General features: G+C 39.4%; 1 protein-coding gene across 5 annotated transcripts in view; it reads left to right on the top strand.

The window, feature by feature from the left end:
* The first annotated feature begins 569 nt into the window (after positions 1 to 569).
* The window catches only part of PRMT9 (protein arginine methyltransferase 9), a 35,267-nt gene continuing 9,255 nt past the window's right edge, over positions 570 to 26,581 (top strand). For 3 of the 5 annotated variants that reach the window (XR_014069405.1, XR_014069406.1, XM_081544270.1), the window contains exons 1-9: positions 570 to 936; positions 3,256 to 3,404; positions 4,963 to 5,199; positions 5,720 to 5,887; positions 8,588 to 8,690; positions 9,716 to 9,822; positions 15,073 to 15,265; positions 18,098 to 18,281; positions 20,837 to 21,554. Coding sequence is in view for 3 of the 5 variants with exons in the window: in XM_081544270.1 (XP_081400396.1) it covers positions 748 to 936; positions 3,256 to 3,404; positions 4,963 to 5,199; positions 5,720 to 5,887; positions 8,588 to 8,690; positions 9,716 to 9,822; positions 15,073 to 15,265; positions 18,098 to 18,281; positions 20,837 to 21,554 (2,048 nt within the window). In the remaining 2 variants the exon portion in view is untranslated. The remainder of the gene's footprint in view (positions 937 to 3,255; positions 3,405 to 4,962; positions 5,200 to 5,719; positions 5,888 to 8,587; positions 8,691 to 9,715; positions 9,823 to 15,072; positions 15,266 to 18,097; positions 18,282 to 20,836; positions 21,555 to 26,581) is intronic. The other 2 variants (XM_081544271.1, XM_081544273.1) reach the window with 2 other exon arrangements.

The raw sequence follows: 26,581 nt of genomic DNA, 5'->3' as shown, positions 1-26,581 counted from the left end.
ACTCGAATTTGAGCCCTGCCTGTGTGTGATTTTCTTGGGCAAGTACCATCTCAGGATATTCCTCTCAGTCTATAAGATGAGTATGATCCAGAGGTACACTTCACAAGGTTCTATGAGGATTTTAAAAACGTCGGTGAAAGCATTTCCTCTACCCCTGGGGTGGTTTTGCTATTTCCGAGTTCTTTTCACTTTGGCCACTTCGAGATCTGGTGATCACGACCCAAAGGCCTTACACATCACCACAAATGCCTGACCGTCTCTCCTCATACGTATCACCTCCCTCGCGGGCGGGTGCAGCTTCGGCTTGGTTGGGTCGGCCGAGTTTAGGTGTCCCAGCTGAGGTCACACACTCCTGAAGTCAGGAAAGACGGAGAAAGCTATTATTTGTTTCTCGTCAGACGCCCGAACAAAAAAAATTCATTAAGGAAGGCCCCCTACGCGCACGCGCGATGGACGCCTTATCACCTAAACGGGGGGGGGCGACGTGCTCACGTCGGGCGTGCTGTCGTTCGCGCAGCGTGCGCCGCCAACCAATGGGACCCGCCCTTCCGGGAAGGGGCGGGGCTTCTGCCTGGAGAAGGTGGGAGAGCTTGTGGTGGCCAGGGGATAGGTTACCTGTACAGGTTCTGGCGCTCCGGCTAGTTACGTGGAAGTAGTGTCACCGAGACTGTCTGCTCCTTCCGTTTACCAGACCATCTTCCCTTCCCTTTGGTGATACTGGCGCAGGTTTCGGCTGGTGACTCTGTCATGCCGAACTCGCGGCCCAGGACCCGCCGGGGCGCCGGGAGTGGCGCCGGGGCAGCTGGGCGGGACGAGCTGGTGTCGCGGTCTTTGCAGAGCGCAGAGCATTGCCTGGGTTCCCAGGACTTCGGCACCGCCTACGCCCACTACCTCCTCGTGCTCAGCCTGGCGCCGGAGCTGAAAGACGGTGTTAAGGTGAGGAGGGCCCTTCTCTCGCAGGTCGATCCTCTGTTCTTGTATCAGTAAATGAATACGTAGGTAGTTGGAGGAGGGAGTGTGGACTCTAAGTGCCTGGTGGTTGTTATTAATGTTTACTGTTCACCGTTGACTCTTTTAGTCGCAACCACAACCAGCCTATTAGAAAATACTGTTTGCTGACCCTCGAAATTTACATTCAGAATCGTATTCCTTTTCACCACCTTCTTTTTTACTACCCTGATTCAACGCTCAATCATCTCCTGTTGACTTTTGCAGTACGCTTTGGCTCGAGAAACTAGACTGTCTTCTGCAACACAGCCAACGTGAGCTTTTCATAACAAAAGCCGGATGGTGTCATTCCTCTGTTTCAAAACTTTCACTTGATTCAAATTCCAAAGGTTATATTGCACACGAGGCCTTCAGTGATCTTCTGTCATCTCCTATATCTAATTCTAGCAAGTTCCTGCCCCAGGGCATTTGCACTTGTCTCTCCTCTCTACTGTTTTGTGGACAGAATGCTGAATTAAATTTGGAATTAGCCTGAAGTAATCATTTGGTGATGCGTTCTTTAAGTTTCAATTATTAGATTATTTGTGAGAGTTACTTTGTTGAAGTTCTGTTACTTTTTTTTTTCAGGTTATTTTAGAAAAATTTCAAAAAATGATTTAGCTTAATTTTGCATTCAATTTTCAACCTGAAGCTACTTCGCTTTATTTCATGCAAGGTTTCTCAACCTCAAAGACTGTTGATATTTTGGATAGGATCCTAGAATGCCCGCCTTCTTCCCAATAGATGTCAATTTTATATAGACATTTATAGTTCACAAAAAGTTGGTGTAAATTTCAGGACCAGCTAGCCTCAAGGAGGAGAAAGTGTTACCTTGAAATTGAGTTTGCTCTTCTAGGTAGGCAGACATAGACTAATGGATCCATCCACGTGCTTTTTCCTCAGTTCTTTTTAACTTAATTTCCTCTTTTGTAAAACAGGGACAATGCTTTTTTTTTAATATATATATTTAGTGTGTATTAAAAATGTATATAAAGTTTGTATTTCAGTGCCTGATGTTCAGTAGAGTTAAGTAACTAGCTCTATTTCCTGCAAAACAAAGCCCCATATTTCTTTTCATGGGCCTCTGTGAAAGACCTATTTCTTTAGTCTTATTTCCTTCTACTTCCCATCCTCACACTTCAGCCACACGAAGCTCCTTACCTCTAAATTCCTCAATTCATTTAATATAATCTGTGTTTTTTTTTTCTCCCACACCCTAGAGTCTTCATCCTATCCTTGTCTCTCTAGTGAATTCCATTAAAATTCTGTTTCAGGTTTAACTCTCCTGTAGAAAATATGTGAAGATGATATAAATTTTTTCAGTGATAAAGCTGGAATAACTGCAGGCTTCTCTGTCTACACTGGGTTGCAGCGTGGAGAATGTTGGGAGGGAGATGAGACTGGAGTGAGGGTGGCTGGGAAGGCAGTTGCTGTTGTCTAGCAAGTGGTCACAAGGCCCACATTGTATTGGGTGCAAAGAGGCATGAAGTATGAGTGAAAGGCCCCCACAATGTGGGGAGAGGAGGTGACAGATTTAAAGATAATGAGAGAGAATTGGCTGGGTTTGAAATTAATTGTTTTGGAGTTAAGGTAGCATTATAAAGTGACTTCACGGTCTGAAGTTGGGTGGTACCTTAACCTTTGTGAGAAGAGTGTTATGGGTTCAGTTTAGAACATTTTGAGTTTTTTTCAAAATTGTATGTTGAATTTCTCTCTGTGAGGCCTCTGTCAGGATAGGAACAGGATTGATGTTGTTCAGTGCTTTTCTCTGCGCACTGGTCAGGAAATATTTGGGTTGATCTGAGTTTGAGATTGGTTAAGGGTGCAGTCCCTGGTTGAGATGACTAGTAGGGAGCGGTATCTATGGGCCTGAGGTTCAGAAGAGAGGGTCTTGATTTGAGATGTAGATGTGGCATCCATCAACGTGTAGGTGATGCCTTGGGGATGAATGAGAAGAAAAGAGGGTCAATGCCTTACTTCTAAACATAGGAATCCACAAAAAAGGGTCAGTGGAGAATGTGATAAGGAAGCCAAGTATGGAAAGAGTTTGGAGAGTGGTCAAACTGTCTTAATTTTGCCTTTTACTACATGTAGGTGATAAAATTTACTCATTTATGCATTTATTTAGTCAGCAAACAGGCCTATTAAAGCCAGATAAGACTTAAGGCAATTTTCAATTGTCATTATTTTCTGTGGACTCTTCAACCCGTGTTGAATATTCTTTCATCATTTATGTTATTGACTAATTTACTGTTCTCTTTTGTGAAGGAAACTTTTCAGTATACGCTCTTCAGATGGGCTGAAGAACTTGATGCTCTCAGTCGAACACAAGACCTGCTTGGCTGCTATGAGCAAGCCTTGGAGCTGTTTCCTGATGATGAAGTGATATGCAACAGTATGGGGGAGCATCTCTTCAGGTGTGTAGTGGTCTCAGTATTACCAGTTCAGAACTATTCTGGATCTGCCTGGGTTGGATAAGTGTGTAGTACAGTAATTTGAGCAGGGAGAGTTTACTACAAAGAATTATTAACTTTAAAGGGATCAGAATAGAGAGTTGGCTAGTGAGAAGTAAAGAGAACTCAAAAGAATATAGAAGTAGTAGATACAGTATATAATAATTTTACATCATATACTGTGTCATAGCTGCTGCCCTTGGGGCTGAGATCAGGTATCCATGAAAGAGTTCCTTTCCCTGGGCTGAGATATACAGACCTTGTTGGAGAGGATATAGCCTGATTTCCAGGGTGGCAGAGAAGTCACTGTGGTCCCTTGCTGGGGAAACTTCTTGTAAACCTGTTCTCCAGAACTTCCTGGAAACTTGCCATTTCCTTTCGTAAGAGTGCCATTCACTGTTTGGGTTCTAGAATGGTTTTTTTGCTTATGCCATACCCAAAATGAATGGTCTGATTCCGTTTCTTTAAAATTGGTGGAATGCTTAGAGGTGCTTGCAAAGACGTATGAGTATGAAAGGGTTCTACTAGCTCAGTTCTCTTCATCATGTGGGCCACACACTAGTGTGGTGCATAAATTACCAGCTAGTAACAGAGAGATATAGAAATAGAAATTGTGAGTAAACATTTAGAAATTTGAATAGCAGTTTGCGGTAAATCCCAGCATGTGGTCAGGTAACTCACTTGTTGAGGAGAGTATGGGCCACTCTGATGGCTCTGAAATCTGGTGTAGGAGCTACACAACAGCTAACCCTGTGCAGTACAAGTGTGTTGGTCTACGGGTGGGTAGATATTTTACAAAGAGAGGGTGTTCTTGGATGGTTTAAGAAGCAAGGTGGTTTGATAGTTTTTTCCTTCTGTCTTTCATTATTGATTTGCTCACATATAATTCAGTAGTAATTTTTTGGGTGACTCACCTTTGATTTTTTTCTTCAGACACAATGACTCTCTTTTTGCAGTCATATTCACCTGGTTTCTGTTATTTTTAATTAAAATATATAATTTTAGTAACAAGTACAACTGGTGTAAATTGGTCTGGCTGCAAATACGGCTAACTCTTGATGACCATTGTGCTCAATTGAAGGCACAGCAGAGAGGCACCTGCTACCCATGGGCGTTAGTATCTTTTACAGTGGAAGTGGTTTTTAGAAACCTGGTGTTCTAGAAAGTTGTTAAAATGGACGATGACTAGGAGAGCTTCTACTATATGTTAGTAAAGTAGTATATCATAATCGGGTCCTTGTTAGTGTCCTGGAATGCATAAATATAATGGAGGGCACCTGGTGTTGGAGGCATGGGCAGGATCACCTGGTGTGTTGCCCAGGGGAGGTGTGTGCCCAGGGATTCAGAAAGGAAAGAAGTAAATGAGACTCGCAGTCCTTACCGAAGGCTTCCCAAGGAGACGGCGCTTGCATTGGGTAGGATTTGGGATGCTGGAGAGGGGTTCTCAGGCTGGATGAGTGACAGGAGCCAAGGCATTTGATAGTGTATAGTTGAATGTTTCATTTGTCATTTTTCATTCTAGAATGGGCTTTAGAGATGAAGCAGCTGGGTATTTTCACAAAGCAGTGAAGCTAAACCCTGATTTCAGTGATGCAAAGGAGAATTTTTATCGTGTTGCAAACTGGTTGGTGGAACGCTGGCACTTTATCATGCTTAATGACACCAAAAGGAATACGATTTATAATGCAGCAATCCAAAAGGCAGTGTGTTCGGGCTCCAAAAGTGTTTTGGATATTGGAGCAGGAACTGGAATACTAAGGTTTGTTGAAATTGTGTTTTAATTACATATACATGTATACTAATGTAAATTAAAGATTTTATCAAATGTGGAAAATTTTGACAGTGAAATTTAAAAATAGAGATTAATTTATTTCTCACAATCTTGGTATGATTATTCATGCAACTATTATTATTATTATTTTCACTATAACTTTTACTTTATTAAGAACTTGACATAGCCCCCAAGAAAAATTTGAAGTTATCATTGAAATTTTGCATAATGCTTTTACGAGTAGGTTTTACATTGACATTCTGGTTGACTCTAGTTTTTAAAAGTCTATTACCATCCTGCATGACAGTTGTCTTAGTAAGGTGGACGTTATGATTTATTGTCTGATTTGTTTCTTGGTGAGAATATTAGTTCATTGTTTTCAAATGCAGAGTGAATAATGGTTGTGGTAAAGGATAAAAGGAAAAGCCTATGTTTCATAATTTCACTGAAATTTGAAAAGAAAAAACAGTAGATTATTTTTTTTAAGGAACACTTTTCCCCCTTGTAGCATGTTTGCTAGGAGAGCTGGAGCGCATTCTGTGTATGCCTGTGAGTTATCCAAGACCATGTATGAGCTTGCCTGTGACGTAGTGGCGGCAAACAAGATGGAAGAAGGGGTCAAACTCTTACACATGAAGTCGCTTGACATAAAAATTCCAAAACACATTCCTGAAAGGTATTGCACCATGAACTAACTTTACTGTTTATAATCCACTATTTTATTTCTTAAGAATTAAGATATTCACATTTCTAGCTTCTAGTCCAAATAGAAATGCTGAAACCTTTATATTGTGAAGGTACAAATATAGGATAGTTCGGCATAAGATGGATTTTCATAAGGTCATATTCTTGACAAAGAAAATTTAAAGATCTTAACAAAAATATGCAGCAAGGGATTTAATCAATAAAGTTCAGCTTTAGCAAGTTACTTTTTGCTCATTCTAGTATTCTAGTTGTGAAAATGGATCATACCTCCTATGTGGTCCATAGCTCGTTAAAAATTGTAAACGTGAGTAGATTAAGCTTGATGGACTTAATCACATTCGGTGTTAATATTCTTGGCTAAAATGAAAGCTTTGGAAGCATCAGCTGTCAACGTATTTTGACTTCCCCTCTTCAAATGCTTTGAATATTATGTCGTAAGTCTCAGCTTTTTAGTGTTATTTCATTTTGATCCATATCACAAGGGGATGGAATTTTAGAGCTAGAGGGGATTTAAAAATCATCTGGTCCAACAAACTATCGTTTTTAGATACAGTTTTCTCTGTGTAGCACTTGTGTTACTACCTCTCCTGGGTAGTCTCTCTTTTCATCTTACTTAAATTCAGTTCATGTTGAAACAGGGCTTTTTTATACTCAGTCATCCGTGGGACTATGATTTTGAAAAGTTTTCTTCCATATATGTAAAAGAATATTTAAATTTACATGATAGTTATACTTTTCAATGGTCCCTAGGTTTGTTTTCATGAAGTCCTGTTGGATTGTTGAAGCAGATATTAAATATATTTTATAGAAATAGTGTCCTCAGTTGTCTTAGTCTGATCAGGCTGAGGTTAACAAAATACCACAGACTAGGTGGCTGGAACTACAGACGTTTATTTTCTCAAGCTCTGGAGGCTGGAAGCCCATGGTCGTGGGTGCTGGCAGATTTGGTTTCCGGCAGGAGCTCTCTTGCTGGCTTTACAGATGGCCGTCCTGCTGTGTCCCTGCGAGGCCTTTCCTCTGTGGCCGCGAGGAGAGAGAGAGCACTGCTGTGATCACCTCCACTTGTATTAGGACGCAGGTCCCATCAGATTAGGACTTCACTCTTATGACCTCATTGAACCTTAATTAACCTCGTAAAGATTGGTCTCCAAATACAGTCACACTGGGAGTTAGCGCTTCAGTGTGACTTTTGGTCGGTACCCAATTCAGTACATAGTGTGAATCAAAGTTACATTACCTTAATCCACTTTTTTCTCACACATAGTATTATAGAAAGGATGTATTGGCTTGAATGAAGAGATATGGTTTATGATAATAATAAGTTGTTGTTGTTTAGTCACTAAGTCGTGTCCAGCTCTTTGCGACCCTGTGGACTGTGGCCTGCCAGGGTCCTCTCTCCTTGGGATTTCTTAGGCAAGAATACTGGAGTGGGCTGCCATTTCCTTCTCCAGAGGCTCTGCCAACCCAGTGATCGAACTCATGTCTCCTGCATTGCAGGTGAATTCTTTACTGCTGAGCCACCAGTGAAGCCCAATAATAATAATGATTTATTTTTACCTTGAGCAAATCTAGAGATTTGAAGATGTCAGATGATTTGAGATGCCTTTTGCATTCTAAATATATGCAGTCGTAAATACTGAAAGTTTTGTGTATGTATATGAAATACTGGGTTTAGGCACAGTGCCATACTGTGCTTCAGTCATGTCCAACTAAAGTCGTGACCCCATGGACTGTAGCCCGCCAGACTCCTGTCCATGGGATTCTGCAGGCAAGAATACTGGAGTGGGTTGCCATTCCCTTCTCCAGGGGATCTTCCCGACCCAGGGATTAAACCCACGTGTCTTACGTCTAACCTGCATTGGCAAGCACGTTCTTAACCACTAGTGCCACCTGGGAAGCCCACAGGCAGAGTAGAGGGCACTAAAGTTGTTTTCTGTTATCAAGGCAGCTATAGTCAAGATAGGAAGATAAGGAATATTCTTGAAAATATCTTTTTCTTGTAACTACAGAAATAAATGATACTGGCAGTGAGTACTAAAGAAGTTCAACGAAGGGAGAAGTTTTTTTTAAGTGTGTTTTTGAGTGAGATTTTCTAGAAAGAATGGACAGAGACCAGAACTCTGGGTTAGGCTTTGGTGAAAACTCCAGGTGTGGGTAAAGCAGGAGAGATGACAGGAGAGGGACAATCAACATATAAGAGATAAACATGGACAGTGGAAGTGGAGGAAGGGTTTGGAGGGGTAGGCTTTCTCACTGCACTACATGTTGTCTGTAGGGGAGTCATTGTTGATAGAAAGTATTTTTATAGAACATTGGGGATAGATGTCCAGTTACTCAGGGTTAAGGAGGGGGACTGGTAAAAGTAATGGATGGGGACCAATCCTTAGGGTTTAGGCAATGAAAGAAGAACCCAGGAGGCAGCAGGTCAAGTGAAGGTTGTCTGTGACCCCTCCTGTCCCCACCAGGAAGCTGCCAGTGGAGAACAGAGGAGCCTTAGAGGAACATTAGAGTTCCTTAGGATTCAAGGGTAGATGTTAAACATGAAATGTATTAGAAAATTTTATATTTGTGCTGTTTCTATAATATATTCTTCCTTCTCTCAGCTTTGACATCTTTTACATAAATAGCATGATATTTTACTTACATATATCTTTAAAAAATCATTCTATAGAGTGTCCCTAGTTGTAACAGAAACTGTCGATGCAGGTTTATTTGGAGAAGGAATTGTGGAGAGTTTGATTCATGCATGGGAGCATTTACTTTTGCAGCCAAAGGTAAGCAGCATGAAAACACTTAAATTTGATTAAGAATTCATTATTCAGTAGATGGTTCATTGAGCCCCTAGCATAGTTGCAAAGCAATAGGAGATGCGTCTCACTATTGAGGTATACACTATATAGCTGGCAAGGAATCCGTGTGAACAAAAAACATTTAATAACATAGTGCAGTGTATTCTCGTGTGCCCAAATGGGGTATACAGGCAAAAAATACTCCAGGAAGGAGTTCTTAGAAATTGAGGTTATGTGATGAAGGGATTGACTCTGGAATTCTTGAGTGAGGTTGAGAAATGGAAGTATTTTGAGCTTTACAGCTTCGCTGCTTATATTGTATATTTGGTAAATTTACCAAAAGGGAATGTAGTGGGTAACTGGTGTGGTATGATTTTAAGGTACCACTTGGACCTAGGCTAGACAGAATTGACTCATAATTGCCAAGTTGTATTTTACATTGAAATCCTCTACTGTGGCCCATAAACTGTAGCTTTCATTTATATATTGATATATGTATTATGAAAGAAAGGATTTTAACATGTAATAAGAATTGACTACTTACAGAAAATTAGTTGGATTTCAAATAGCTAATGAAAGGTTGAAAGAAGAGCTCTTTGTTTTTCAAGTAGGTAATGGTGATTTTGGCCTCTTCATTAAAGTCATACGCAAAGATCTTTTGTTGTGTGTAAACTTAGAGGCTTCTTGCTCCCACTTCCCTCCCTCCCTTTCTTCCTACTTGTACTTAAAAAAAGAAAAAAATTTATATATGTATATATACACACACGTGCATGTATATGATATATGTATACTTACACATATACATTCATATACATATAAATATATATATATATAAAACAATGGAAATAAACTTTTTAAAGGAAAAAAACCCCTTAACCTGCTTATCATTAACTATTGTTTTTTTAAGCTTTCTTATAAATTTTCATAGCTTGCCATCATACACACATATTTTGACAAAAATATTTTGACATCAATGTAACAGAATATAATTTTTACTGTTATATTTTTAGACCAAAGGTGAAAATGGTAATTGTGAAAAATATGGGAAAGTTATACCAGCAAGTGCTGTTATATTTGGGATGGCCGTAGAATGTGCAGAGATAAGAAGACATCATAGGTAAGTGATTATTTAAATAGTAAATATTAAAAAATATTTCAGTAATTTTGAGGAGTTGCCTGTACTTAAAAGGTTATTTCATGGACATTTATTCGGATGAGAATGTTTCATTTTCTGACCTTTAAATTCATGATATTTATTCCAGTCTTAATTTTCTTTTTGCCTTTTTTTTTTTGCTTTTTGATTCTTTATTTCTCCCATTTTTCTCTTCTTAATAACTTTTGTGTGTGTGTGTAATAAAGTTTTATTAAAGTATAAAGGAGACAGAGAAAGCTTCTGACATAGGCATCAGAAGGGGGCAGAAAGAGTACCCCCTTGCTAGTGTTAGCAGTGGAGTTATATCTTCTAAGATAACAGGATTAGCCAGAAGGTTTAATCCAGAGACTGTCCTTCAGGCAGGATACATTATTGTTATAATCCTTGTGAGGACAGACCTACTCCCATAATTTACATTTTAAGATAACAGAATTAGCCAGAAAGTTTAATCCAGAGACTGTTAATAACTCTTGATATTAATGTTTTGTTGGTGGGTGGGATGAAATTTCAGGATCTTTCTATCCTTGAGATTCTGAGATTTATGAAGTGTGATACAGGTGAAAAATTTTTTCAGTTATAAAAACTTCTTGGTTCCTTCTTTTTCTTGAACATGAATGAATTTTTTATTTCGCTGAAGTATTAATGCATATTGTTTCAGGACTTTTTAAGGAGGCCCTCCATCTGATAACTTAGTAGTAGTAAATGTAACACATATATATTTTAGAAAATACTGGTGATTGAAAGAAGAAAATAAAAATTATCCTGAACGCCTCACTGGTAGATAAGTACTGCTCATCTTTATAGTATATTCTTCCTTACACTCCTCAGTGTATGTTACAGGGTGATAAGTAAAAGTAGTCAGTGATTGGTAGGGCACAGGCGCTAACCAAACAGTGGCCTTTGCCAGCAGATTGGCTGACTTAGAGTGAGCTAGTTGGTTGTCAGCTCTGTGTAAGTAAATGTGTGTGTGTATAAATTTAATTTTGCTTCAGTAGAAATGATCAGTATCAGTAAATATATTAAAATATCAGTAAATATGTTAGCTTTAGTGAGCCTCTTCATGTTAATAGATTTGCTTCATGGTGTCTTAAAATCTGTTTCCTGGTGTTGCAGTTCCCAGAGGTTAGAGGTTTCAGGTTTTAAGAAACTTGGTTTATTAGATAAAAAAACTAGAAATAAAAAACAGTGATTTATTGATGCAGAAATAGAAAAAATAGATCAGTGTAACACAATAAAGACTCTAGATACACCTTTGAATTTATAGGGAGTTAGCATGTGATACAGATGAGGTATTTCAGATGAGTGGAGAAAGGATAAACTGTTCAGTAAATGGAGATGAAGTGCTTCACTTGGGTAAAATTGTTCTTCACTCGCTCAGTTTCATCTGACTCTTCGCAACCCCATGGACTGCAGCACGCCAGCCTCCCTGTCCTTCAAATGGTTAAAGTTAGATCCTTACTTTTAATTTCAAAATGAATTAAGTATCTAAGTGTAAAAAATCCATTAAGCGGTGAAGGCTTTCCAAAGCAAAACACAGGGAGGATCTAGAAGCCATAAAAGATTGATAAATTTAACACAGTAAAAAAAATTTTGAATATCTGGTGAAAGATAGTAAAAAGTTAAAAGGCAGATGACAAGCTGAGGTAAAATTTCCAACTTTTAGAATAAAGCTAAGTTGGAGAAGACTCTTGAGAGTCCCTTGAACTGCAAGGAGATCCAACCAGTGCATCCTAAAGATCGGTCCTGGGTGTTCATTGGAAGGACTGATGTTGAAGCTGAAACTCCAATACTTTGGCCACTTGATGCGATGAGCTGACTCATTTGAAAAGACCCTGATGCTAGGAAAGACTGAGGCAGGAGGAGAAGGGGACGACAGAGGATGAGATAGTTGGATGAGTCCACCGACTCAGTGGGCATGAGTTTGGGTAAACTCTGGGAGTTGGTGATGGACAGGGAGGCCTGGCGTGCTGTGGTCTATGGGGTTGCAAAGAGTCGGACATGACTGAGCGACTGAACTGAACTGAAACATATTTGCAATTGTCTATTAATGAGATAAATGGAAATTAAATCAATAGGATAACATTTTTAACTGTTTACATTCTGAAACATTAAAAATGATCGATAAGGGAAATTCCCTGGTGGTCCAGTGGTTGGGACTTCACACTTTCACTGCCGAGGCCCCAGGTTTGATCCCTGGTCGGGCAAGTGAGATCCTGCAAGCCACACAGTGTGGCCAAAAAAAAGATAATATCCTACTTCCTCATGTTGTTGTTTAGTTGCTAAGTTGTGTCCAGCTTTTTTGAGACCCATGAACTGTAGCCCACCAGGCTCCTTGTTTGTGGGATTTCCCAGGCAAGAATACTGGAGTGGGTTGCCATTCCCTTTTCCAGGGGATCTTCCTGGCCCAGGCATTGAACCTGGGTCTCCTGCATTGGCAGATGGATTCTTTACCACTGAGCCACCAGGGAAGCCTATTTTCTCATAGATATGGGGAAAATGTATACCCTGTTGGTGCAAGATCTTAGTAGCTTAAGTTGGCGTTATCTAACAAAACTAAAGCTGTGTATATTCTTTTATGTAATGTTTCTACTTCTACTGATAATTTGTCCTAATAAATAAACGTGTACAAGGATGCTTACTATAACTCTGTAATTGGAAAAACCAAAACAAAAAACTATCTGCATACTTATTGCATTCTGATAAAACATTCAACCAGTGCAATACTTTGCAAATGACAAAAGGAAATAGTTAAGGTGCATATGTAGAGAGGGAAAGAAGTTAATGACGATTAGTGAAAAAGACAAGCCATAATTCTAGGAGCAGTGAGCATACCTAGCCCTCAAATCTTGGCTTTTGAATACCATTCCTCACCACGGGGAACTATAACTCTTTGGAGAAATGGCTGCTTCCCAGACTGGGGCAGAACAGACTGAAGATGACTGTGAAATAACTTGGGTCGGAAATTTAAGGAACTGCTGAAGAAAATGATGTGGGTGGTTAAAGGTCACAGCAGGTTTGGAAGTGTCTTCTGCTGGCCAAATCTTGGACATTTTAAGCACCAAGATACATAAGGGAAGTTCCATTGAATAAAGTAAGAATCCACAAGTCCCTACTTATAATAAATAGATTAATAAATGGAGCTAAGATCCTGCAAGCAACATGGTATGGCCAAAACAAAATTGTCAACATCATGAGAGACAAAAGAATTCAAGGATAGGACAGCTAAATTGAAATCATGATCCTGTATTGGGAGTGGGAGGGAAGTTATACAAGACAGTTTTGATTTATTGATTCAGTTAATAAATATAGAATATGAACATATTCTAATATGAAGATGAGAATACTGCATTTGATAACTGTGTTATGATTAAGAAAATATCCTTGTTTATAATAAAGATACACTGAAGTATATCTATGAAAGGATAAATGCATATGATGAATGCAACTTTCTCTCAGATGGTTCAGAAGAAAGAATATATGTGGGGAGAGAGAGAATATGATAATAATATGGTAGACTATTAAAAAATTGATGAATGTGGTTAAAGGATGTGAGAGTTCTTTAGACCACACTGGAAGCCTTTCTATAAATTTGAAATCATTTTCAAAATAAAGAGTTAAGAGCAGAGGAAAATAAGTATAGTGAGTCTGAGCAATATACATACATATTATTACACACGTAAAGAAAAAGGTGGGAGGGGATACACATCAAACTTCTAACAGGGAGGAAATGGATACTGTGAAGGTGGACTTTCACTTTTTACTACATCGTTTGAAGTTTTGACAGTAAGTTTATATTCACGTATTTGGTAAGAGATTGAAAGGGAGCTTGTCACATTCTTTTTGTTTCTGTTAACTTGTGATTTCTAATTTAGTTATTATTAAATTCAATAATACTTCCATTTGATAATCCATCTTTTTAGATTATAACAAAATAATTTCTAGAAGTAGACTGTATAAAGCCCTGTAAAGACAAAAAGGCTAATAAAAGAGTGTGTAATGAGAGGTGGTTGAGGTGTTTCCTGTTACAAGATGGTGTTTCTAAAATGCTAATGAAGTGTTTTTTTCAGTGTAAATTTTTATCGACATCAAGCATTGTTATAGCAAGTACATAAACCATACATTTCTGATGGATTCATGAAGTTGATACACTGTGTACCAGTGCTCAGATCAGGGTCCAGAACACTGCCACCACCCCAACAGGTCCTTAGGAAGAAACCCCTTCCAGTTACCAGCGCCCCACACCCCAAGAGTATCTGCTGTCTTGACTTCTGACACCATAGATTATTTTGCCTGTTTTGAATTTCATACAAATGGTATCATACAGTATGAATTCTCATGCTTGCCTTCCTTACTTCAACACGTCTGTGTTCTTGTTTGTAGTGTGTTGATTCTCATTGCTGTGGAGTGTGCCTGTTGTATGAACACACCACAGTGCATTCCTCCATTTCGCTGTTGACGGATGTTTGGGTCATATCCAGTTTGGGGGGTATTGTGTTTATAGCAGAGCCATAAACATTCTTAAACATTCTTTTGGTGGTTGTGTGTATGCATTTCCCTCGGCCGTGTTTCTGGAAGTGCAAATGTCAGACACCTTGAGGTTCCTGTATTAAGAATGAATCTGGAATAGTCATGTTCAGCTTGGATAGGAACTTATGAAACTCTTTCAAAGTGGTCTTTTTAATTTTATACTCCTACCAGTAGTGTACAAGACTGTATTCTTATCAATACTTGATACGGACTGTTTATTTTCCCCGTTCTGTTGGTTGTGGAGCATGGCTTTAACTTCATCTCCCTCATGACTGACTTTTCATATTGGCTACTTGTTCTTTTGTGAAGTGTCCAAGTCTTTTGCCCATTTTTGGATTTCTTTTATTGTGGGGATTAAAAAATATATTTTGGATATTTGTCCTTTGTTGCGTAGATGTATTACAAACCTCTTGTACTCAGTGGCTTGCCTTTAACATTCTTCCTGGATACCTTTGATGAGTGGAGTTGTTAATTTTAACGTACACCTATTATTTGTTTTCATTTATACTTAGTGATTGTGTATGTCAGTGTGTTTAAGAAACCTTTGTCTATGATGTTTTGTTGCATTTTTATGTTAATTTTTGCTGGATTCAATATTAGACGGTGTTACTTGATTCTTTAAAGAAAAAGAAAAAAAAAAACCAACCCATCTTTTTCCCTTTCCACTCTCATTCCCCTTCTCACCAGGGTGAGTGTTAAGGACATTGCTGGAATCTGTTTGCCAACCAATGTGAAATTTCAGAGCCCAGCTTCTTCTTCTGTAGATGGAGAAGAAACAATTGAACCTTATACAACTGAAAAGATGAGTCGAGTTCCTGGAGGATATTTGGCTTTGACAGAGTGCTTTGAAATTATGACAGTAGACTTCAACAGTCTTCAGGTAAAAATAAAAATTTAGTTACTGGTTTTAAGCATTTTTTAAGGGAGACCTGGGTTTGATCCCTGGGTTGGGAAGATTCCCCTGGAAAAGGCAATGGCACCCCACTCCAGTACTCTTGCCTGGAAAATCCCATGGACGGAGGAGCCTGGTAGGCTACAGCCCATGGGGTCGCTAAGAGTTGGACACGACTGAGCGACTTCACTTCACTTTAAGCATTAAATTTCATGCATTGTTTAAAATAGTTAATACATAGGACAGTCTTATGAGTATGCATGGGATTCCACTTACTGTATGTAAGGAAAATGATTATTTGCTTTACTTTTAAATACAGAGGAAAAAAAATCCCTAAGGTTTTTGGGACTGTACAGCGTACCTGGTGCTTTCACATGTATTCTCAGGCAGCTCGCTTATTTATTTATTTATTTTTAGTTGTACTGGGTCTCCATTGCTGCACGTGGACTTCTTCTAGTTGTGGCCAGTGGAGGCTACTCTTTGTTGCAGAGCATGGGCTTCTCATTGCAGTGTCTTCTCTTGTTGCAGAGCACAGGCTCTAGGACTTGCAGGCTTCAGTAGTTGCCGCATGAGAGCTTAGCCGTCCCGCGGCATGTGGGATCTTCCTGGACCAGGGGTCAAACCCGTTTCCCCTGCGTTGGCAGGCAGATTCTTACCCACTGTAACATCAAGGAAGTCCTGAGGTTGCTCTTGAAACAGCATTGCAATACAGTTATAATTATCCTTGTGCTATTACGTTATGGAGAAGGAAGTGGCACCCCACTCCAGTACTCTTGCCTGGGAAATCCCGTGGATGGAGGAACCTGGTAGGCTGCAGTCCATGGGGTCGTTAAGAGTCGGACACGACTGAAGCAACTTAGCAGCAGCAGCAGCTATTACGTTAATCCCCACCCCCCCCAGATATGAATGCAAGGGCAGGAATTATAACCTAGGTCTTCCAGCTTTTCTCTGTGTCTTTCATTTCAGATGAACAGTATTCCTTGAAATGAAACATAACTCAGATCTCTAGGTTGTCTGTGTGTTAGGGTGACCAACCGTCTTGGCTTGTGCAGGACTGAGAGGTTCCTGGGAAACAGTCTTGGGCAAACGAGGACAAGCTGGTATCATCCTAATGTATCTTTGTGAGGGCCCTGCACTGAGCAAAGAAAGAGCCTAAGGAATTTGAGAAAGTTACATCAAGTCCTTCTCTGGTGATCTTTAAGTAAGGCTAAATGTTTAAGTATATTAACCTTAAGTACATTAAGGTTTTGAGATGAAACTTGCCAGGGGCCAGAAGACTTTGCAAGTGTCATTTTTGCCTAAGATCTTTGTAATTTAATAAAATCTTTCCCCTATTAATTGTTAATAGGTTTTTTTGTTTTGTTTTGAGGTGATCTGGAACTAAATTAATACTTTGGCATTGCTAACTGAGGCTGAGCTTTGCCAGCATTTCTTTTTTTTTTTTTTTTTCTTTTATTTTATTTTATTTTATTTTATTTTATTTTTTTTTATAAATTTATTTATTTTAGTTGGGGGCCAATCACTTCACAACATTTCTTTTCTGATATAACAGTGTTACAATTTTTTTTTTTCTTGTAAGTCCTCATCCCTGCATGACTACGCACCTCCCTTCCTTGATCCTTAGCCCTCCCTGCATCCCTCCTCAGTCTCCAGACACAAACCCAGGTTAACATCTGTGCTTGTAAATGAGTGAAAGTCATACAGTTGTGTCTGACTCTTTGCGACCCCATGGACTATGCAGTCCATGGAATACTCCAGGCCAGAATACTGGAGTGGGTAGCCCTTCCCTTTTCCAGGGGAATCTTCCCAACCCAGGGATCAAACCCAGGTCTCCCACATTGCAGGTGGATTCTTTACCAGCTGAGCCACCAGGGAAGCCCAAGAATACTGGAGTGGGTAGCCTATCCCTTCTCCGGTGGATCTTCCCAACCCAGGGATTGAACCGGGGTCTCCTGCATTGCAGGTGGATTCTTTACTTAAGTGATAGTCCATAAATTGTAAGTTCCAATGATCTGAGTTCTGTTGATTTATTAGAGTGTCTGATAGAATCAGGGAAGCATTTTACTTATTAGGCTATTAAGCATTACTTATTACTTGTTAAGCATTTTACTTACTAGGTTTGTTAGAAAAGGATGTAACTTGGGGACTGTCACGTGGAGGAGATGCATAGGGATGGGGTGAGCAGAGGCGGGCAGGGCTCCCATGCCGTCTCCAAGTGCCTCATGCTCCCTGAATCACCACATGTTCACCAACAGTGTTCCAAAATTTTAATGTTTCTTCTCCGCAACACCCCCTCCCCAAACACCTTATTAAGACCTTAAATTTGAAAGTTGTATCTGCCTGTTTAACATTTTCAAGTAATAAACATTAGAAAGGAAGAAGAAAAAGGATGTATCTTCCTTTTTAAAATCTAGGTCCTTCTTTCCCCAGGTCACCAGCTTGAAATATATCTTTTCAGACTTACTTTTCTAATCTGCACACACACACACGCGCGTGCGCGAATGCACACACATTTTTTAGAATAGAATAATCCCTATTGCTTCACCACTTGCTGCCTTCATTCAACAGTGTGTCATGGACTTTTACTACGTGAGTAATATGTATCTGCCTCATTGTAATAACTCATGGTATTCACTAGCATATACTGTATATCACATTTTCCCATTCAGTGTGCTTAGTTGGTTATAGTTATGCTGTGATATTGATCCCTAAGGGTTCTGGGCAGGGCTGAGAACTTATAGAAATGGGAAGTGATATGATACTGGGGCATGCAGATAATAAATGTCTAAAATCCTCTTATTCCTCTTATATGTTTGTCAGGAATTAAAAAGCCTTGCAACTAAAAAACCTGATAAAATTGGTATCCCTGTTATTAAAGAAGGCATACTTGATGCTATCGTGGTTTGGTTTGTACTCCAGCTTGATGACGAACATAGTTTATCCACAAGTCCTAGTGAGGAAACGTGCTGGGAACAGGCTGTCTACCCTGTTTATGATCTTGCAGGTATATCTTGTCTAATTTTTTGTTATTTTTCTTTAAAAAAAAAAAATGTTGTCTTAATCCTCTAAGCATTTGAGTCAGTGTCAAAAAATTCACTTTGAAGTTTCCAGGCAAGGGAGATTGGTTAAATCTTTCAGAATTTTCTCTTTGTTTTTTAAAAGTACTTTTAAGTAATATGTATGGTTAAGAAGACAGACTAAAACTGACGTGTACACGCTGCTATATTTAAACTAGATAACCGACAAGGTTCCACTGTAGTGCACAGGGAACTCTGCTGAATACTCTGTAATAACCTAAATGGGAAAAGAATTTGAAAAAGAATAGATACATGTATATGTATAACTGCTATACACCTGAAACTAATACAACATTGTTAATCAACTATACTCCAATGTTAAAAAAAAAAAAAGATTAAAACACAAATCTGCTGCATACCACTCAAAAATATCTATCATTAAATCATTTCTTCAGCTCTGATTATTCTTGTTATGAGTAGATGAGAGAAATGCTAGTCCATTTTTTTGGAACACAGTGGAGAACTATTACTTATAGAGCAGAAGTTCTTAACGCTCACAGAATCTGACAGCATCTGTGGAGCCCCAGGCCCTAAAAATATACACACTCATATAAGTACAAAATCTTGCAGTTTAGAGTTCGTGAATCCATGGACTTAACCTAGGGAAGTCCTATATTAAAGATACTTTTTATTTAATTTTTTAAAAATATATTTGTTTATTTTTTATCATGTGGGATCTCTTAGTTGTGGCATACGGGATCTAGTTCTCTGAACAGGGATCGAACCTGGGCCCCCTGCATTGGGAGCATGGAGTCTTAGCCACTGGACCACCAGGGGAAGCCTCAAAGATAACTTTTTTATAAAGAAAGTTTTTATCAGTAATTTGATGTGGTTCAATATAGTTTATAGCAGCTGTATTACATAGAAAAATTCTACTGTTTTATAACTGGAAGGTAATATTTACTTCTGTATAGTCTCTCAATCAACGATCTAATTTGGCAAGGCCATTAAGTCATGGAATCAGTATAGTATTGTGGCAGAATATGGTTCTAGAGTCAATCAGGTAAATTTGAAATCAGATCTTTGCTAATACTGACTCCTTCACTGGTCTTGCTGGTTATTTCTTAGAGCTTTTGTTATGTGATTTATAAAAACGGAAGGATGCTGGGAATTGCCTGGTGGTCCAGGGGTTAGGACTGCCAGCTTTCGTCATGGGGTGCCGGTTTCAATCCCTGGTCAGGGAACTAAGATCCTGTAAGCTGTGTTGCAGTTGTGCTAAAAAAGAAAAAGAAAAGTGAGGGGGATGACAATGCTGTCTACTTTGCAGGATTGTTGTAGGAGTTTTTAGACATACTGAATGTGAAATGCCTACCATAGTGACAAGCACTGAATAAGTAACAGTTAAAAATTTTGTTTATTTATTCTAACTCTCAGTAACTTAGATGGTATTAAAAAAAAATCCTTAGGGAAAGGATATTTTAAGTGTGTAAACACAAGAATAGCAGCTTGTATTTTCAACCGGCTCTATGGCTGAGAAGGAAGTGCAATTATATTTTTATACTTTAAAGTTTTACCACGTGTGAAAGCTCACGGACAACACAGTCTTTTTATTATTATTACTTTTATTTATTTGTTTTTGGTTGCACTGGGTCCTCGTTGCTAGTTGTGATGAGAAGGGGGCTACTCTCTTTTTGCAGTGCGCAGGCTTCTCTTTTGAGTGGCTGCGTTTGTTGAGGAGCCCAGGCTCTAGACGCATGGGCTTCAGGACCTGCATCGTGTGGGCTTAGTGGTCGCAGTTCACAGGCTCTAGAGCATGGGCTTTAGTGGTGGACTTGAGAGCCGGCGGCATGAGAAATCTTCCCGGGTCAGGGATAGAACCTATGTCCCTGCATGGGCGGGCAGATTCCTAACCACTGTACCACCAGGGAAGTCCACGATGTAGTTTTTATTGTAGGACTTAGTCCTTCCTTACATTTTCAAATTTCTAAACATTCAGGAATATCTGAATACTTACCGTTAAGAAATATTACTGATAAGGTGCTATTGCATGCTGCCTTGTTCTTTCAGAAATTTCTGTTAGAGAAAAGAATATTGCTTTAAGCTAAAGTGAGGGTTGGTATTGATTTCTGAATTTCATCTATCTTTGTTATTGCTGGATTCATTAACAAAGAAGATTGGGAGTCTCCTGTAGTCCTTCCCCCACCCTCTATTTTGGGGTCATTGATGATACATAGTGATTACAGTAAAAGCACTATAATGCTGTTAGTTAGGGTCGAATAATGAGCTGTTGAATCTGTTATGCTGTAAGTTAATTGGCTCTTCAAACCTCACTTTTTCCTTAAGTAAAGCTGAAGGCGTTTCCCTAGTTTTTTTTTTTAAACATAGATTAATTCACTTAATTGTAATTAAGTCCGTAAGTGTAGTCTTTCCTGTAGTCATTTAAAGCGTGAGGGGAGGACTGAGGTGTTTGTGTGATCCTCAGGCTTATAAACACTCATATTCATCGATTACTTTTTTTTCTCTTTCTTCCTGTTTTACAAAGACTACTGGATAAAGCCTGGGGACCAGGTGATGATGGAAGTGTCTTGTCAAGATTGTTACTTAAGAATCCAGAGTATCAATGTCCTCCATTCAGAACATGAGATGGAGGTAGGGAAAAGTTTTACCAGGAATAAAGACTTGCTGTCTTTCGGAAATGAGGCTGAACTCTGTAGCGCTCTGGCCAACCTTCAGACCAGTAAGCCAGATGTTGTGGAGCAGATGTGTGTATTGGAATCCACAGAAATTGCTTTGCTTAATAACATTCCATACCACGAAGGCTTTAAAATGGCAATGAAGAAAGTGTTGTCTTCGTTGACTCCGGAGAAACTGGGTCAGGCCATGGATACTCAGTGTCAGAATAACGAGATGAGCTGTGAAAGTGGACCGAGCAATTCTGACCAGAGCATCCCTGAACCTCTGTATGTGTTAGATGTGTCTGAGGGCTTCTCTGTTCTGCCTGTAATTGCTGGCACCCTCGGGCAGGTTAAACCTTACAGTTCTGTGGAGAAAGACCAGCATCGTGCGACTCTGGACCTCATATGTGAAGCCAATCACTTTCCTAAAGAAACACTTGAGTTTTGGTTGAGACACGTGGAAGATGAATCTGCTGTGTTGCAAAGGCCAAAATCAGACAAATTGTGGAGTATAATTATATTGGATGTCATTGAGCCATCTGGACTCATTCAGCAGGAAATAATGGAAAAGGCTGCAATATCCAGGTAAAACACAAAACTACAACCTATGGATTACTTGAGCTCAGACTTCATGTAAACTCTTTTAGTTCCTTAATAGCGTAACTGCACGAGTGAGGCATCATTGTGTGTTCCTCAAGCTTTGCTTTTCAGGACCTGTGACTTCATGTCTTTCTTTTTCTGTGCATGTTATTACTGAGTTGTTTTTTTTTTTCCCTTAAAGGAATCCCCCCTGAATTTATAGGTTTTAACTTTTGTAGTATACAGACAGTATAGGAGCACTGGTGAGGGTGCATACCAAACTGGCAGCAGAAGGCAGATTGTCAGGAAAAAAGCATTTGCTTATATGGTTAACTATATTTTAGGTTTCATATGCATTTTCTTTCGTTAACCACACTTACCTTTTCATGTGAGGTAACCAGTAAAAATCACTACCATTTTCTATTCTTTAAAACAAACTTGTATATACCCTAAATTATGGGGATATAGAGATCTGACATACATACATACATAGAAATATACACTCATACTCTCTCTCTCAAAATTTTAAACAGGTGTACTTTGGATAGATTGTAGAACAAGCTGAAAGGGTTTGAATCTAGTCTCAAATTTGTCCCTGAATTCCTAAAGTAGTAACATTTTCTGTAAGCCATTTAATACCTCTTGTCTTCAGTTATGAAATCAGGGGTCCTGGACTAGATGCCTTTGAAGGCATTTTAGCTCTCCGAATTTGTCACACAAATGAGATTTAACTTTTTTGGCAGAATCACTTTGGAAAGATGTACTGTTTACCTAATGGTTTATTTTTAGTTTTAATTCTTTTTCTGATTTTTTTTATTGTGGTTCAGTTCAGTTCAGTCGCTCAGTCATGTCCGACTCTTTGCAACCCCATGAATTGCAGCATGCCAGGCCTCTCTGTCCATCACCAACTCCCGGAGTCTACCCAAACCCATGTCCATTGAGTCAGTGATGCCATCCTACCATCTCATCCTCTGTCGTCTCCTTCTGCCCCCAATCCTACCCAGCATCAGGGTCTTTTCCAATGAGTCAATTCTTCGCATGAGGTGGCCAAAGTATTGGAGTTTCAGCTTCAACATCAGTCCTTCCAATGAACACCCAGGATCGATCTCCTTTAGGATGGATTGATTGGATCTCCTTGCAGTCCAAGGGACTCTCAAGAGTCTTCTCCAACACCACAGTTCAAAAGCATCAATTCTTCGGCGCTCAGCTTTCTTCACCGTCCAACTCTCACATCCATACATGACCACTGGAAAAACCATAGCCTTGACTAGACGTACTTTTGTTGGCAAAGTAATGTCTCTGCTTTTAAATATGCTGTCTAGGTTGGTCATAACCTTCCTTCCAAGGAGTAAGCGTCTTTTAATTTCGTGGCTGCAATCACCATCTGCAGTGATTTTGGAGCCGAAAAAATAAAGTCTGACACTGTTTCCAGTTTCCCCATCTATTTTCCATGAAGTGATGGGACCAGATGCCATGATCTTAGTTTTCTGAATGTTGAGCTTTAAGCCAACTTTTTCACTCTCCTCTTTCACTTTCATCAAGAGGCTCTTTAGTTCTTCACTTTCTGCCATAAGGGTGGTGTCATCTGCACATCTGAGGTTATTGATATTTCTCCCGGCAATCTTGATTCCAGCTTGTGTTTCTTCCAGCCCAGCGTTTCTCATGATGTACTCTGCATATAAGTTAAATAAGCAGGGTGACAATATACAGCCTTGATGTACTCCTTTTCCTATTTGGAACCAGTCTGTTGTTTCATGTCCAGTTCTAACTGTTGCTTCCTGACCTGCATACAGGTTTCTCAAGAGACAGGTCAGATGGTCTGGTATGCCCATCTCTTTCAGAATTTTCCACAGTTTATTGTGATCCACACAGTCAAAGGCTTTGGCATAGTCAATAAAGCAGAAATAGATGTTTTTCTGGAACTCGCTTGCTTTTTCGATGTGGTAGAATGAACATAACATGAAATTTTTCATCTTAACCATCTCTCAGCTCAGTGGTATTATTATAAATATTTTAGTAATATTGTGCAGTCATTACCTCCAACCATTCTCAGAACTCTTTTCAGCTTGTAAAATTGAAACTTTATACCCACTAAACAATAATTCTTCATTTCACTCTCCCCCCAGCTGCTTACAACCACCTTTCTAGTCTACTTCTGTGAGCTCGACTACTCTGCATCTTAAGACTGGAATCATGCAGTTTTTATTGTGTGTGTGTGTACGTGTGAGAGACTGTCTTATTTCACTTAGCATAATGTTCTTCAGGTTCATCCATGTTGTAGTACATGTAAGAATTTCCTTCCTTTTTAAGGTGGAATAATGTTCCTTTGTGTTATGTTGTCACATTTTGCTTATCCACACGTTGATGGACCGATGAGTTATTTTAGTGGGAAACAACTTATATGCTGCCTACAATTCCTCTTCAGTATGTCTCTCAGTAGAGGGAGGGGTCCTCCCAGTGGTTTGGGTGGGACGGTTTTTTGGGAGAGGTGGGATGGGGACAGTGTGTTGCAGGATGTTCAGCACCTCTGGGAACTGAATGCTAGTAGCGAGCTTCCCTGGCGGTTCAGTGGCCGGGAATTCGCCTGCCATTGCAGGAGACACAGGTTCAATCCCTGGTCAGGGAAGATCCCACATGCAGCAGAGCATCTGGGCCCGTGCACCACAACTGCTGACCCTGTGCTCGAGAGCCTGAGAGCTCGTCCTCTGAAACAAGAGAAGCCACTGCAGTGAGAAGCCCATTCACTGCAACTGGAGAGCAGCCCCCGTGCTCTGCAACTAGAGAGAACCCTGTGCTGAAGATCCAGCACAGCCAAGAATAAACAAATTCATTAAAAAAAAATGCTCATAGCCCTTTGATCAGCGTGTTAGCCAGTGTTCCCCCTCGTCCCTTCCTGAGTAAAGGGGGAGAGATCCAGTGCTCCGTCCCTTCAGCCTAAGCTTGTGCACGGACTCCTTACCAGCTCCTCTGGAGGTGGACACGGCTTCCCTTGGTCCTGGGGCCAGTGGTGTGCAGACTCTCACCCAGGCCTTTCATTATCGTCTTTAGTTACTGACAGCAGAGAGGCCTCAGGACTGGTCAAAGAGGATGAAGTTCAGGGTTGGGAGGAGAGATTGTTTTTAGGATAAGGATAAAAGGTGTCTGTCACAGCACTGGATACCAACGCTCCCAAAGAAAGGTGAAGGGAAAAACAAGCCATTTCACAAACTATTAAGTTCCTTTGCTGTTACTGTTTTAAAATGTTAATTCTTAATTTTTTTTAGTCCCACTAGATTAAAATACAAGAGACAGTTTAAAAGCTTGGTGAACTTTTTTTGTTTTTTAAACCTGTTTTAAAACACTTTTGTGTTGGATCACAAGGAAACAGTGAAGAGTTTCTGCAGAATTTTTGCCATTTATGGCTAGACTTTTGAGTTGGAACAATTTTTATTTTTTTTCCTTGAAGGCACAGATGGTTCAGAAATATTATTGGCTTTGCAGAGGATTCCATTGAGGAGTCTGGCAGCTGCCTTGGTGTGACAACAAAACACTCAATGTCAGTAAAGCCAAGCAGAGCTTCAGGGAGTTACTGTTTTATCTACACATAACTAAGACACATTCCAGTTAGTAATGGTAACACTGAGTTAAGAAGGATTTGTACAAGATTTTAGATTAAAATAGTGTGAACATGACCTTTTAAAATAATTTGCATACTTGCTTTCATGGAGTATTTATCTCTGGCATGGCTTTTAGTACATGATCCAACCTTTCTGACTTTTTAGGTATCACCTGATGTATTTTTTACTTTGTTTAGCCTGATTTTCTGGTTACTCCCTAAGTGATTTAACTGTATTACCCTCCCTCCTATTCTCTCTCCTATTGATTTTATGGCTAGAAGGCTGGCTGTTATTAACCTATGTGCTTTTTGTTTACTGATTTCATAGAACACTACCCTCTTGTGGCTGTATAGGGGTGGAGGGAATTAGTCAAGCATCATGAAGCGCTGTGGCTTAGTATTTTATTTAAGACTTTGTGATCTTAAGAAAAATTAGATCTGGTTTCATTTAAATGGATCACAATTAGCAGATAACTTTAGTTCAGAAAATTTAGTACCATAAGTTGTCAGGATTAAAGTTGATCCATTTGAGGGAAATGGGTAAGTTTTTTCAGTTATTTAGGGAGATGTTAAAATTGTATATGATTTGGTAAAGGCATAGATTGGAATTTTGTTAAGAGCTGTGTGATTGTGAGCTGTGTGATTTTGTTGAGGTATGTAATTTTACTAATTGCGTGGAGATTCTGTTTCTACTAAACTTCACCCAAAATGCTAAAAAAGTTGGTAGGACAGGAATAATGAAAATGAGTAAAGCATTGGGGTCAGTGGGGTCCACTTTTAGGCTAATTTATGTAAGAACTTACCACAAGTGATCATGTACTTATTTATATTTAGTGAAGACAGATCTTCCTGATTTCTGATGAAGACTTGTCTCAGTCAGTCTGATGCCATCATACTCAGGATTCATCTCTTTCTTTGCTGATCTGGTTATGATTTGGCTCCCTATCAGCTATCTTTAGGGAAAGTTGTTATGAGAGCAGCCTGTTTAACTTTTGTAAACTTCTCTGTCAACTTTTTAGTTTGAAAAATTTCAAAATTTCAAACTTGAGAAAGATTGCAAGAAAAGTAACAGCAAACACAAGACTGTTTTCTCTGTTGAACCATATGATGGTTGTTGGCCTCATAACCTTCCCCCTTAACAGTTCAGCACGTGTCTCCTTAGAACAAGGGCCTTTCCCCTACATATCATAGCAAGACGATCGCACTCAGGAAGCTTAACATTGGTCAAATACTTTTATTTAGCAGATAGTCTGTATTAAAATTTCCCCTACTTATCCCAGTAATATTCTTTATTGCTTTTTTCCTCCCCAGTCGAGTTCTAATCAAGGGGTCTGTATTACATTTAGTTGCCATGTCTTGTGACTGTTATTCAGTTGATATTCTGGTTTTAGATCATTTTAAATGGTTGAGATAATCAGTTTGGTAAAAACAATATTAA

The sequence above is a fragment of the Giraffa tippelskirchi genome, chromosome 11, assembly GCF_054371585.1.
Source record: "Giraffa tippelskirchi isolate mGirTip1 chromosome 11, T2T-mGirTip1v1.2.pri, whole genome shotgun sequence".
Classification (NCBI taxonomy): Eukaryota; Metazoa; Chordata; class Mammalia; order Artiodactyla; family Giraffidae; genus Giraffa; species Giraffa tippelskirchi.
Note: the sequence above shows the minus strand (reverse complement) of the source record. Positions and strands in the feature narration are given on the sequence as shown.